At 38.0% G+C, this 15917-nt stretch overlaps 1 protein-coding gene across 1 annotated transcript in view; it reads right to left on the bottom strand.

Annotated features, from left to right (window-relative positions):
• The window catches only part of POLA1 (DNA polymerase alpha 1, catalytic subunit), a 293096-nt gene that overhangs the window by 253677 nt on the left and 23502 nt on the right, over window positions 1-15917 (bottom strand). Inside the window, exons 15-20 of the mRNA XM_065915911.1 lie at window positions 15334-15488; window positions 11221-11305; window positions 9153-9214; window positions 6978-7067; window positions 3016-3132; window positions 1674-1849 (exon numbers count right to left, since the gene is read on the bottom strand). Coding sequence (XP_065771983.1) covers window positions 1674-1849; window positions 3016-3132; window positions 6978-7067; window positions 9153-9214; window positions 11221-11305; window positions 15334-15488 — 685 coding nt within the window. The remainder of the gene's footprint in view (window positions 1-1673; window positions 1850-3015; window positions 3133-6977; window positions 7068-9152; window positions 9215-11220; window positions 11306-15333; window positions 15489-15917) is intronic.

Below are 15917 nucleotides of genomic sequence, written 5' to 3'. Positions count from 1 at the left end.
TGTTAAGAAGAAAAGTTAAGAAAGGAATATCAAGAGCAGAGAGAAATTTTAGTTAGGGAACCAAGGAAGAGTCCACTGAGAATAAAGGTCCACAAGAGGTGAGAGGGTAATTCTTTTGGATGGGTAAATCTTAGGGAAGAACATTCCAGGCAAACAGAACAGCACATTCAAAAAAAAATTTAATTAAAAAAAAATGTATGCCCTAGGCTGAGCATAAATCTCACAGTTCCAATACCAAGAAGGAGACCAATGGCTCCAACAGAGAGAATGATGGAAAATAACAGAAGATAAGGACAGAGTTAATGGCAGAGAGATCCACTGTATAGGACCTTGTAAGTCAAAGTAAGTGCTTTGGTTTTTACTCTGAATGAAACAGAAAGTCACTGGGAGACTGTAAGTACAGTGCCATATCCAACTTCACTTCAGCACAGGAACTCTCGTTCCTGGGTTGAGAACAGACAACAAGGAGTCAAGGACAAAAGCAAGGAGTCGAGTAAGGAGGCTAATATAAGACCCAGTGACCTAGGAGAAAGAGGATGGTGGCTTGGACCAGGGTGGGTCCAAGTGAAGAGAAAAGAAGTGGTCAGATAGAGACATACTTTGAAGATGGAGCTGATAGGATTCCCTGATGCATGGAACATAAGATGTCAGAGAGAAGAATCATAGATGCCTCAGAGGTTCCAGGCTGAGGATGACACTGGAGGTTTCCAGTGATACTGGAAAAGGAAGAGAAAGTCAGGACCTCAGTTTTGGAACAGGCTGAGTTGGAGGTTCATATCAGACATTAAGCGGAACAGGGAAGTAGACGAGTCTGAATTCAGGGGAGACATCCAAGGTGAAGGTATGCTTAGAGGAGGCATCAGCACCCATGTGGTATTGAAATTTCTGCAACTTGATGAGATCACCCAGGCAGGGAGCGCAGTCAGAAAGAGAAGCAGTTTGAGAACTCAGGAGGAACAGGCAGAAAACAATGCAAAATGGCCACAGGGGTAGGAGAAACCTCATATAAGAAATAATCAAGCAAAAAGTTTCCATTATGCAAAATGAATTAAGATCCAGAAATCTAATGTACAGCAATGTGGTGACACTGAATAATGTATTATACACTTGAAACTTCTTAAGAGGAAGAAATCTTAAGTGTCCTCACCACAAAAAAGAAAAGAAAAAATTAGTGCTTGTGTGAGGTGATGAGTGTGTTAATTAGCTTAACTGTAATGATTTTTTCACAATGTATATCAACCATCAAGCTGTATACCTTAAATAAAATACAATTTTTATTTGTCAATTTGACCTCAACAAGGCTGGAAAAAAGAAATAAGCAGCAATATCTCCAGATAATTGAATGACTTCTCAGATTTTATATTTCCAAAATATTTGCATTAATTTCTGAATTAATGAATTAAGGGTGGAAACCTAAATATCACATCAATTTCCAAACTGCTCTCAGGAAACATCAAGATGGTGTTAAATGAGGGAGATATTATAATAAAATTAGAATAATTCAAAAGGCAAAATAATTCACATCACTAAAGGAATGGAGATGTGATGCTGACATGAAGACAGACAATTTTCCCCTTCACAGCACCACATGCTCCTGTTCCTCCAGCCTATGATGATTCTGGCATCTCAGCTAAATTCAAGACAGACAAATTCTGAAGCATCCAGGATCATACCTGTACATGTTTCGTATATTTTCAATTGGGATTACAATCCTTTCAGTTTTCAAAATCTGTTGAACAAGTTCAGATAAATGGTAGCTTTTACACCGAATCAGTTCCTTCGCCGAAATTTCCACATCACAGATCATTCGGCCACAGGTAGCATTTCTTTCACCAAATCCACTCCTGCCCTACAGGGGAGGACAAAAAGCAAATCCCATGGAAGAGCAGACACTGACATTTCGTTCTAACTTCATTTGAGGCTAGACCCAAAATTACAATGATGAAACTTTCATTCTTCCATTCATGCATTCATTCAGCCATCATTCAAATATTTTTGAACATTGACTATGTATCTGACACTGTTCCAGGCACTCAGAATATAAGGGATACAGCAGTTAGCAAAGCAGAAAAAATACCTGATATCATTTGAAATATACAATTTAAAAAATTATATAATTTTGGGAGGTAATAAGTATATGGTAAATACAACATGGTGACAGGAACAATGAATTTGCCGGAACTACATCTTAAATAGGGTGGTCAGGGTAGACCACACTGAGAAGATGCCATATAAAGAACCCTGAAGCGGGTAAGGAGTAAGCAACGCCAGCATCTGGATGATGTGTTAATAATGACTCTATTGTCTTAAAGAGATGAACAGGAAAAGAAGCAAGAGCACTAGCTTCCAACTCCAATCTGCAGCAGCAGAATTCTCTGGAGAATATTATAAAAGGTACAGATTCCTAAGTTCTCTGATGAAGCAGCATTCTGTTTCACTGGTAAGATTTAAGTAAAGACTTCAAGCAAAGAGCAGTGTCAGAGTTTAGGAAATGAAGGTGCTTCATCCAAAACCCACCACAACCCCCCATTATCAAGCAAGCAGGCAGAATGAAAAGGGACAAGCCATCCAAGAGTCAGATGGGGCCTGTGTTCAAAATTTTAGTTGTTGCCTTTACTAGCTCTAGGATCTTGAACAAGCTCTGCCCCCTCTGTGAGAATATACCCCTAAACCTGCAACTGCTCACAGAGGACAATCACACAGGCCAATCAGTGTCTGATCCCTCCCGTTCTTCCTTCCCATCTCCTTCCTGAACCCCACAGCTCTGTTTCTTAGGGATGCCCAAGTGGAGTTAATAAGCATGTGCTATCTGTAGATCCTAAAAGCTAAATTTTAAAATTACCGCTGGTCACTAATAAAATGCTGAACTCAAAGAAAAAGGGGTTTAGTGCCCAAGTTAAAATGTCCCATCATAAGGCAACCGATTCCAAGTCAAAGAAGCACAAGGTGCAACCTGGTAGCTACTCAATATACAGAAGCCAAAACAGAGAAGTAAGATTTGAAAATTATGATTACCCCAAGCTTTGGCATGTTGGATCGCTTCAGCCGACCTATCTTGGACCAGAAAGGAACTTTGCACACATTAATTCTCTGTAGTAGCACTTCCAGTTCAAAACCATAAATATTATGACCCTAGTCAGAAAAAGAAGGCAGCCAATAACATTATAAGAAACACAAATTAAAGGATTTATCATCATAATGCATAGAATTTCTCTGCCCTTTCTTTTTCTGGTCTCTAATTGAAGGCATCATGAGCTTACCTCCGATTGGGGTCCTTTCTTCTTCAGGAATTTATTCATCAGCAGCATTCATTAGCCTTGACATTAACAAGGCTGCTAAGCAGATTGCTGAAATAAACTTTATTTTATCCTAATTGATGCCAGGTTCATACGATGTCTTTTAATTTGCAACTTATGCCTCACAGTCTCTCAGGCAAATGCAAATTTTAATGTGCCATACTTTTCAGGTCATCAGTAGAAGCTGTATTCAAACAATTTCATTTTACTTCCTTACCAACAGAGATCCCAGCTATGTTGTGTGACAGTTTATATAGACTTCTTAGGAAACTCGGGAGGTACACCCAGTTTCTTCTTAAAAAAACTGAGTTCAAACACAACTGATTTTGACTTTTAATCAACATGTAACAAAATAAACAGATAATAACACTCCACAGTTCAAATAAGAAACTTGTTAAAAACATGGAAACAAAACTATTCTGAGTAAAAAAAAAAAAAAAAAAAAACTCAAAAAGATAACCATATTTTCCAAGTCTGTACTAATAATTTCCATCATGTGAATTATGCTTATTTTAGAATAGGAAAGACTAGCGATCTCTTCAAGAAAATTAGAGATACCCAGGGATACCATGCAAAGATGGGCTCAATAAAGGACAGAAATGGTATGGACCTAACAGAAGCAGAAGATATTAAGAAGAGGTGGCAAGAATACACAGAAGAACTGTACAAAAGAGATCTTCATGACCCAGATAATCATGATGGTGTGATCACTGACACTCACCTACAGTCAGACAACCTGGAATGTGAAGTCAACAGGGCCTTATGAAGTATCACTACAAACAAAGCTAGTGCAGGTGATGGAATTCCAGTTGAGCTATTTCAAATCCTAAAAGATGATGCTGGTAAAGTGCTGCACTCATATGTCAGCAAATTTGGAAAACTCAGCAGTGGCCACAGGACTGGAAAAGGTCAGTTTTATTCCAATCCAAAAGAAAGGCAATGCCAAAGAATGCTCAAACTACTGCACAATTGCACTCATCTCACACGCTAGTAAAGTAATGCTCAAAATTCGCCAAGTCAGGCTTCAGCAATACGTGAACTATGAACTTCCAGATGTTCAAACTGGTTTTAGAAAAGCAGAACCAGAGATCAAATTGCCAACATCCGCTGGATCATTGAAAAAGCAACAGAGTTCCAGAAAAACATCTATTTCTGCTTTACTGACTATGCCAGAGCCTTTGACTGTGTGGATCACAATAAACTGTGGAAAATTCTGAAAGAGATGGGAATACCAGACCACCTAACCTGCCTCTTGAGAAACTGGTATGCAGGTCAGGAAGCAACAGTTAGAACTGGACATGGAACAACACACTGGTTCCAAATAGGAAAAGGAGTATGTCAAGGCTATATATTGTCACCAAGCTTGTTTTTGTTTTGTTTTGCTTTTTTTCATTTATTTTTATTAGTTGGAGGCTAATTACTTTACAATATTGTAGTGTGTTTTGTCATACATTGACATGAATCAGCCATGGAGTTACATGTATTCCCCATCCCGATCCCCCCTCCCTCTCCACAACCTGAGAACACCCTGCTTTCTTAAGGGTGTTACAGAGTACATCATGAGAAATGCTGGGCTGGAGGAAGCACAAGCTGGAATCAAGATTGCCAGGAGAAATATCAGTAACCTCAGATATGCAGATGACACCACCCTTATGGCAGAAGGCGAAGAAGAACTAAAGAGCCTCTTGATGAAAGTGAAAGAGGAGAGTGAAAAAGTTGGCTTAAAGCTCAACATTCAGAAAACTAAGATCATGGCATCTGGTCCCATCACTTCATGGCAAATCAATGCAGAAAACAGTGGAAACAGTTGCTGACTTTATTTTCTGGGGCTCTAAAATCACTGCAGATGGTGACTGCAGCCATGAAATTAAAAGACGCTTGCTCCTTGGAAGAAAAGTTATGGCCAACCTAGACAGCATATTAAAAAGCAGAGACATTACTTTGCCAACAAAGGTCCATCTAGTCAAGGCTATGTTTTTCCAGTAGTCATGTACGGATGTGAGAGTTGGACTATAAAGAAAGCTGAGCGCCAAAGAAGTGATGCTTTTGAACTGTGGTGTTGGAGAAGACTCTTGAGAGTCCCTTGGACTGCAAGGAGATCCAACCAGTCCATCCCAAAGGAAATCAGTCCTGGGTGTTCATTGGAAGTACTAATGTTGAGGCTGAAACTCCAATACTTTGGCCACCTGATGCGAAGAGATGACTCATTTGAAAAGACCCTGATGTTGGGAAAGACTGAAGGCAGGAGGAGAAGGAGACAACAGAGGATGAGATGGTTAGATGGCATCACCAAGTCAATGGACATGACTTTGGGTAAACTCCAGGAGTTGATGATGGACAGGGAGGCCTGGCATGCTGCAGTTCATGGGGTCGCAAAGACTTGGACACGACTGAGCAACTGAACTGAACTAGCAAAATAAACTATATGAAGTTTAAAATCAGCTAATAAACAGATTTACTTGTTATTAATTTTAATTAAAGATACATACCACTATACTGATGGCAAGTTTGTCTATTAAACTCAGAGACCCAAAGGACATGAGCAAGTCTCATTTCCAAATTCTCATGCCTGGGATTAGGGACTCAAACCCATGTCAGGATTCTCTCATTTTGGTTCAGATTTCTCACAGTCTTAGGTCTAACACCCTAAGGTAGGCCAGCTAAACCTACATGTCATGATATCTCCTTGGGGCCCAAGAGGGAGAATGTTAGTAGACTGGATGTAGGCCTGGTGCTGAGTCAGAGGACCACAGGAGGGCACTATGGACAGAATCTTCCTAGCACTTTCAAGATGGGTCTTGAAAGATCGTTAGAGAAGTGGGTACACAGACACTGGTAACAACCTATAGGCTCTCAGTACTTCGACTACACTGTCATCCAGAAAGGGGTTCAAGAACAAAAATGAACACAGAAATGTATGGCAAACATTTTTCACAAGGTTTCCATGTAACTAAATTACTGCTATTTCACTTAAAATACAGGCATTTATATTACTTCCATCCAAAAATCCCAAAAGCATGGTATAATTTGACTGCTCTATTAACCCAAGACAAAAGGCAGAACTCCTACCAAGGCATCTACAACCTAAGTCCTAAAACCTATGTTTAGAGGATACAAAGCACAATGTTGTTTGAGGACTCTTCAGAAGTGGGGCAAAGAACTCAATGAATTACTTTATGACCTCTTATTATTTAGTAGGAGCATATTTGGTCGTCAAGATAAAAAAAGACTCCTAGCCATGAGCTCTCAAAAGAATATGCCACAGGGATCCACTGGGCTCATAAAATTAAAATACTTAAATTTGGGGGATATGCACCAAACCAAAGGAATCCACTCCTGTGACCACTATATAGCTGGGCCTCTATGCCAAAATTTTGAAGCTATTAACAGTTGACATGAGTTTACTTTTCTTCCAGGCAGCTCTCTAACTGTAACAGGAGTATCCTAAACTTCAAGAGTAATTCATAAGTTGCTTTTCTATTAGAGGGAAAAAAAATTATCTTGTAGTGGCCTGGGGTTTTTCTCCTTTCTGTTAGCAGAAAGTAGACGAATTCCTACCAGTTCACAAGGTCACTTCACTCTGAAAAGATTCTCTGCTGCTCAAAAAGTACCAATCAAGGCACACTGAAAAGAACTAAAGAATCAAGAGCTTCGCAAAGACATGATCAAAGATCTACTCACCACAATGATATCAGGATCAATTTTGTGAACTTTTGCAAGGACAAAACCTAGCAGTGTTCTTTCCGTGGCAGCAACCTCAACCTTCACATTCTGTTAGAGAAAAACACACCAGTCACTTATCTCTATTCTCAAGTACTATTCCCTGGCTTTCTGCTTAAGCACAGTAAGATTGCTTAGGGTTTAAAAAAAAAAAACATGCATTTCAAAACAAAATGCAGCAATGAAATTCCTGATTCTAGATTTCACAGTAATACTTGCACAAAAATCTCTGAGGAGCTCATTCTGCTAATAAGCATGTGAATGAAGCAAGATTTTAAGTACTGAGCACTATCAAGTGCAGAAATGTCCCTCCACAGGGACATTCTTGTGCATCTGGACACGTTTTATAGCATAAGAATCAGAGAACCTATCAAAAACATTATTTACTTTCCTATATAATTCCTGGTAGACTTTGCTATTTATGTATTTACCACATAAAGAGATCCCAAGGACTATAGAAACTAATCCCAAACAGTGGTATAAAAACCCATAAATAAAAAACTAGACTAAAAACAAACATACATGTAAGAACTATAAGCGTCTTATGTATAAATAAAACCTAGCTACACACAAAAGTCTTCCACAACTCAACAGAAATCAGGTATTCAAAAGATGCACTTTATTAAGAACCTTAAAATTAAGCTGATGGCTATATTTTCTACCACTAGCTCAGCTACAAAATGTCAGTTTGACTCTAATGGAATTTTCCTAGATCATTTTACTTACTAATTCAGGGCACTCCACAAATAACAGCCTGATCCAATAGTACCCCCAGACTACTGGGCTTCTCAAACCAATTTAAAGTAAGTGGAACCCAGTAAGGTTGCTATTAATTTTGTCAAGTGAAGACATTAAAAAAACAAAAATAACCTACAAATTTACCAACACAGGCATTTCATAAAGGAAAAAACATACTCTCCAAAAAAGAAATTTTTTATACTGAATACATTTACTTTTATGAAGTCTGTCAGACTTTATTTTTTTTAGCTCCAAAATCACTGCAGATGGTGACTACAGCCATGAAATTAAAAGACACTTGCTCCTTGGAAGGAAAGTTATGACCAACCTAGACAGCATATTAAAAAGCAGAGACATTACTTTGCCAACAAAGGTCCATCTAGTCAAAGCTATGGTTTTTCTAGTAGTCACGTATGGATGTGCGAGTTGGACTATAAAGAAAGCTGAGCGCCGAAGAATTGATGCTTTTGAACTATGGTGTTGGAGGAGACTCTTCAAAGTCCCTTGGACTGCAAGGAGATCCAACCAGTCCATCCTAAAGGAAATCAAACCTAAAGATTCATTGGAAGGACTGACGCTGAAGCTGAAATTCCAATACTTTAGCCACCTGATGTGAAGAACTGACTCATTTGAAAAGACCCTGATGCTGGGAAAGATTGAAGACAGGAGGAGAAGGGGACGACAGAGGATGAGATGGTTGGATGACATCACCAATTCAATGGACATGAGTTTGAGTAAACTCCAGGAGTTGGTCATGGGCAGGGAGATGTGGCGTGCTGCAGTCCATGAGGCCACAAAGAGTCAGACACGACTGAGCGACTGAACTGAACTTTTATGAAAAACTCACATTATACTACTCCTCCCCCCCCATTTTATTAAGGATCCATGAAAACTTCTTCATAAAGTATACTGGGAGCTTAGAGATCACTAATCAAATATAGCCATCCCACACCAACCTTCCCAATAAATGTCACCTTTAATATCCACAGCATCCTCAACTTCTCTTGACTTCCTTCAAGCTAGTGAGGTGAGGGTGAGAGGGTGGGGCAGGCTTTAGCCAATACTTAGCTAAAACAGTAATCAAGTCATCATGCAGTTTTGGAAAAGCTTCCAATTAAGCTATCCGAAGCAGGGGGGTTGAGACCCTCATCTATTAATAAGGTGTCAAATCCTATTATTTCCAGGAGGTGAAACATTTAAACACTATTAAACATTTTTAGTTTTAAACTTCTAATATAGTTTTAATGGGTTAATGCCATAGTCCCAATCTAACAAGAATAGGTCTAACAAATTAACATAGAAAACAGCTTATTTCTACTAATCCACAGCATTCTCCTTTTCTCTTTTTAAACAAATAGATATTTCATGTTTAAAAGGAATAAATAATGAGTTATTTACCTTTTCCTTAATGCTTTCTTTGAAATCATATGGAAAAATGCAGTCCTTTGGTTTAGACACAACTGTAAAAAGGAAAAAAATTAAAGATTCTAACACCCATCTTCATCCAATTTCAAGTACACATACACTGAATGTCTCTGAATGGAAACTGTCTTAATATAAATTCTCCTTAATGTCTAAAGAATCACCAAAACAAACTATCCTAAAACTCATATGGTACCACAAAAGACCTTGAATAGCCAAAGCAAACTTGAGAAAGAACAAAGCAGGAGGCACCACATACCTTGATTTCAAACTATATTACAAAGCTACAGTAATGAAACAGTATGGTATTGGCATAAAAAAAGACATACAGAACAATGGAACAGAATAGAGCGCCCAGAAATAAACTTAACATAGTGTATAACATAGTCAATTAATTTATGACAAAGGAGCCAAGACTATACAATAGAGAAAGGACAATCTCTTCAAAAAAGTACGTTGGGAAAACTGGACAGTCATATACAAAAGAATTAAAAACTGAACCACTACCTTATACCATACACAGAAAACTAACTCAAAATGGATTAAAAACCTTAATACAAGACCAGAAACCATATAATTCCTAGAAGAAAACATAGGCAGTAAGCTCCTCGACATCAGTCTTGGCAATGACTTTTTGGATTTGACACCAAAACCAAAGGCACCAAAAGCAAAAATAAACAAGTAGGACTACACCAAGGTACAAAGTTCTACACAGCAAAAGAAACCATCAACAAAATGCAAAGGCAACCCACTGAATGGGAGAAAATATTTGCAAATCATATATCTGATAAGGCATTGATATCCAACATATATATTTTTTTAAAATGCATTTAACAACCAAAAAAAATAATAAAAAACTGGGCAGAAGAGCTTAACAGCCATTATATAGATGGACACCAGGTGCAGGAAAGGATACTCAACACCACAAATCATCATAGAAATACAAAACCACAATAAGATGTTACCCCACACCTGTTAGAATGGTTATTATCAAAAAGAGAGGAGATAAGAAGTGTTGGAGAGGATGGAGAAAAAATGAAATCCTTGTGCACAGTTGGTGGGAATGTAAACTGATGCAGTCACTGTGGAAAACAGTATGGAGTTTACTCAAAAACGTAAAAACAGAACAACCATATAATCCAGCAATTCCACTTCTGGGTATTTATCTGAAAATAATGAAAACAGTAACTTGTCATTTTCAAGAACACAGATGGATCTAGAGAGCATTATGCTAAGAGAAATAAGACAGAGAAAACAAATAAATATATGATCTCACTTAAATTTGGATTAAAAAAACAAAAGAAAATGACAAAAATGAGCTCATAGATACAGAAGACAGTGGTTGGTAGAGTGGGAAGGGGTTTCATGAAACAGGTGAAGGGTACAATTAAGTATAAACTAAATAAGCCCTGGGTATGTAATGTACAGCATGGTGACTACAGTTAGTAATCCTGTACAGTATATTTGAAAGTTGCTAAAAGAAAAAATCACAGAAGTTCTCATCACCAAGGGAAAAAAATTCTAACTACAGTGATGGACGTTAATGAGACTTATTGTAGTGATCATTTTGCTACATATACAAATATGGCATCATTATGTTGTACATCTAAAACTAATTCTACATGTCAGTTATACCTCAATTTTCTAATTTTATAAAAGATCAAATCTTAAAAAAAAGAACAGACAAATACATAAGAGTATGATAAATTTAGAGTATGGGATTAATAAACTACCATGCATAAAACAGATCAGCAACAAGGATTGACTGCGTAACACAGAAAATTATGTCAAATATCTTATAATAACCTATAATAGAAAATAATCTGAAAAGATATATATACGTAAAAGTGAATCATCTTCTTATACACCTGAAATTAACACAATATTGTAAATCAACTATACTTCAAGATAAAAAAATATTTGCTTAGCAGTATGAACTAGTTACCCTTGAAAATATTTTTTTGAAGTTACTGACCAACAGCTGAAGAACAAACAAGAAAAACAAAAATTAAGCCATTAGTAAATCAGCTTAAAACATACATACCGCAGAAGTGTGACTGAAAGGGAGGCTGTGGGGGTGCTTTATCTAATGCAAAGCTGTGATGGACCAATGCTGACACAGCAATAATCTGCAGAGAAGAAAAATACTTATCAGACACCTACTATGTCATCTGCATTCTCACCAAAATCACCAAGAACACAAAAAGATATAGATTTTAGTTCATAAGAATATCTTAACTTTTATTATGAAAGTATTTAAATAAAAAATTAAATAAGATCAACTCTCATATAGTAATCATATAGCTTAAATTATCAACTCATAAACAGCCCTACCCCACATTATTTTGAAGCAAAATCCATACCTATTACTTTATCCAGAAATAATTCAGTAGGTTATGTGTTTCTCATATATGAATAATGTTTCTCAACCTCAGCACTGTGGACATTTTAGGCCAAATAACTCTTTGTTGCTGGGGCCGCTCTGTGCATTGTGGGAAATTTAGCTCCCATGGCTGCCAAAAGAATCACTTCCCACTCCCCAGTCTCCATGTTGTGACAATTGAAACTGTCTGCAAACATGGCCAAAAGTCCCCTGGAGGGTTAAAATCGCACCCAGTTGACAGCCATTACTTTAAAAGACGCAAAGTTTTTTCATATGCAATACAATCATGCCAGCTAAGTCAATGAACAGTGATTCCTTGAAAGTGAAAATGAAGTTGCTCACTCACATCCAACTCTTTGCGACCCCTTGGGACTGTAGTTCACGGAATTCTCCAGGCCAGGATACTGGAGTGGGTAGCCTTTCCCTTCTCCAGGGTATCTTCCCAACCCAGGGATCGAACCCAGGTCTCCTGCATTGCAGGTGGATTCTTTACCAGCTGAGCCACCAGGGAAGCCCAAGAATACTGGAGTGGGTAGCCTATCCCTTCTCCAGGAGATCTTCTTGACCCAGGAACTGAAGTGGGCTCTCCTGCATTTCAGGTGGATTCTTTACCAACTGAGCTATCAGGGAAGCCCTGATTAAATACCCTGGCAGGATTCAAACTCTCGTGTCTTCCCAACTTTCTCAACTGTATTTATCAACATACTTTGCAACTGATTGACATGTAATAAAACTGTCTCAGCACAACTCCTCCCCATCTACTACTTCTCTACAATTTATTTGTTGAAGAAACTAGGTTGCATTATCCTATAGTGTCCCCCATTATAAATTCTGCTGCTTGTATCCCAAGAATGTCATTTAACATGTTCCTGTTTCTGTACTGCCTGTATATTCATGTTTATATTTGAAGGCTTAATCAAAATCTGATTCAATTTTTGGCAAGAATTCTTTGGAGGTGCTACTGATCACCACGGACTAAACCACCATTACCACCACTAGTTATCACGTCATGTCTGGTTACCTCTATTCTAGTGATATTAACAGCCTCTGGAAATCAAACCTAGATCATTTATCTCATTATGGATTGCAAAGTAGCTAGATCCAATTCTTCCTTCATCATTTACCAACTGGAAAGCTACAAAGGTAAACCTCCCTCCACTGATCATTTGGTTACCTGAGGTACAAGGTATGTTCAAAAGTCAAGATAAATGTTTGATTCAATTTATTTACCAATTTTCAAAATAATGAGTCGGTTCCCTAGCTTACTTTGCAGTGAACAGTGTAGTCCTGTGTTTACAGTATCATTATGAAGTCATGTGTTTCAATCTGTTGCAATTATACATGCTCAAATTGCTCCATCTTAGACATAGGGTACTATTCAAGTTGTTTCCTGAGTCCTTCTGACATACCTTCAGTAGATTTTAATAATGTCCATGCCTCCTGGTATAACAAGACATTCCAGGCTTGGACAATTACTGCCCTCAATCAGCTACTTCTTCACAAAACCCCATTTCCTTTCTTGGGAAACGGTATTTAGAAACCTCACCCTGGACGAAGGATCTTTTTAAAATAATTAAACTTTCCCCTAACACTTTAACTATTAACTATCTACTATATCAACTACTATTAAAACATCAAATCACATACAAAAGGAAAAAACACTGCCAAAATGCTGCTGTTAAAAAAGATCCCTGGGAGGGGGGATCGGGATGGGGAATACATGTAAATCCATGGCTGATTCATGTCAATGTATGGCAAAAACTTACAATATTGTAAAGTAATTAGCCTCCAACTAATAAAAATAAATGGAAAAAAAAGATCTCTATCTATGCCAAAAGGATTTACAACCAAACATAAAGAAGTTCCCACTGACCAGAGACAATTTAAGCAGCAAATAAAAAAAATTTAATGATCACAACAGATTGAAATATATTAAGTATATATAAAGTCCATGAGTTTATAATAATATTTCATAAAAGAGGAAGCAAAAATAAGTCACAAAAAATTTATAAAAATAAGTAACTTAAAAAGCAGAGACATCACTTTGCTGACACAGGTTCACATAGTCAAAGCTATGGTTTTTCCAGTAGTCACGTACAGATGTGAGAGCTGGACAATAAACAAGGCTGAGGGCCAAAGAACTGATGCCTCTGAATTATGGTGTTGGAGAAGACTCTTGAGAGTCCCTTGGACTACAAGGAGATCAAACCAGTCAATTCTAAAGGAAATCAACCCTGAATGTTCATGGAAGGACTGATGCTGAAGCTGAAGCTCCAATACTTTGGCCACCAGATGTAAAGAGCCCACTCACTGGAAAAGACCCTGATGTTGGGAAAGACTGAGAGCAGGAGGAGAAGGGGACGACAGGAGATGAGATGGCTGGATGGCATCACTGACTCAGTGGACATGAGTTTGGGTAAACTCCAAAAGATAGTCGAGGACAGAGGAGCCTGAAATGCTGCAGTCCATGGGTTGCAAAGAGTCAGATACGACTTAGCGACTGAACAACAACAAATGGTATTCTATAAGAAAGTGTGCATGCGCCAGTCAGGATGGCTGCTATCCAAAAGTCTACAAGCAATAAATGCTGGAGAGGGTGTGGAGAAAAGGGAACCCTCTTACACTGTTGGTGGGAATGCAAACTAGTACAGCCACTATGGAAAACAGTGTATTTCTTAAAAAACTGGAAATAGAACTGCCATATGACCCAGCAATACCACTTCTGGGCATACACACTGAGGAATCCAGATCTGAAAGAGACACGTGCACCCCAATGTTCATCGCAGCACTGTTTATAATAGCCAGGACATGGAAGCAACCTAGATGCCCATCAGCAGATGAATGGATAAGGAAGCTGTGGTACATATACACCATGGAATATTATTCAGCCGTTAAAAAGAATTCATTTGAATCAGTTCTAATGAGATGGATGAAACTGGAGCCCATTATACAGAGTGAAGTAAGCCAGAAAGATAAAGAATATTACAGTATACTGACACATATATATGGAATTTAGATAGATGGTAGCGATAACCCTATATGCAAAACAGAAAAAGAGACACAGAAGTACAGAACAGACTTTTGAACTCTGGGGGAGAACGTGAGGGTGGGATGTTTTGAAAGAACAGCATGTATATTATCTATGGTGAGACAGATCACCAGCCCAGGTGGGATGCATGAGTCAAGTGCTCGGGCCTGGTGCACTGGGAGGACCCTGAGGAGTCGGGTGGAGAGGGAGGTGGGAGGGGGGATCGGGATGGGGAATACGTGTAACTATATGGCTGATTCATGTCAATGTATGACAAAACCCACTGAAATGTTGTGAAGTGATTGGCCTCCAACTAATAAAATAATATTAAAAAAAAATAAAATAAAAATAAAAAAAAGTGTGCATGTTCTGAGGGATGCATACCAAAGTATACAAGGGTAAAATGACACAATGTCTGAGATTAGCTTTAAAATACTTCAGGAGGAAAAAAAAGAAGGGGGGTGATAAACAAGTGTGACAAAATCTTGCTAACTGGTGAATATGAGTGATGGGTACAGAGGAGTTCATTATATTATTCTATGTCCATGTGGAGTTCTCTAAAATAAAATATGGGGAAAAAAGCTCCAACATCAGATAAATTCAATTCATTCTTCAAAATGGAGTTTGGCAGTAAATTAGTATTCTTTCCTTTCCACAAAAAACAACCTTCCCTTACAGAGGAGCTGTACAATTTCAAGAAGCACCGTACCCCAAGCCTAGGTACAAAATCTGCCCTATTTCTTTACCTCATTTTCATGTGTCTTTGCATTCTGCATTGTTTTCATGCTCAAAGACATGACCACAACTGGAGGAGGACCAATATCCTTAATTACGTTCACCAGGTCCGGTTTCAGGACCATTGCCTCAACTTTACACCAACTGATTGGCTGATTCAAGAGCTCTGAAAGAGAATAAATACAACAAATCAATAGCTATTTGCTGAAAAAGAAAAGCCACTATAATTAAGACATCTATAATTAATTGAAATAGTTTTCAATCCTACCTTCTACTAAGAAGGTCTTATAATAACATCTAACTAAAAATAAACCACATTATTGGATTGTATACAAATCTTCGTGTGTGTATGTACACATATGTTCATTTTCCTGGGAAAAAAGTTCACAGCTTTTATCTGACTTTTCAAAAACATCCAAGACTCCAAAGGAGGTTTATAAGAACAAAAACACTGCTTAGAGGAATCCAAAAAAAAGTTTTAAGAAACTTATGAAGACAAAACAGAGTATCATAAATGCAAATACTGAAAACCACCAGGTAAGAGACCATACACACACTATCCACACTGGGCAGTGAAATTTCACTCCTTCAGAAG

This window comes from Muntiacus reevesi, chromosome X (assembly GCF_963930625.1).
Source record: "Muntiacus reevesi chromosome X, mMunRee1.1, whole genome shotgun sequence".
NCBI lineage: Eukaryota > Metazoa > Chordata > Mammalia > Artiodactyla > Cervidae > Muntiacus > Muntiacus reevesi.
Note: the sequence above shows the minus strand (reverse complement) of the source record. Positions and strands in the feature narration are given on the sequence as shown.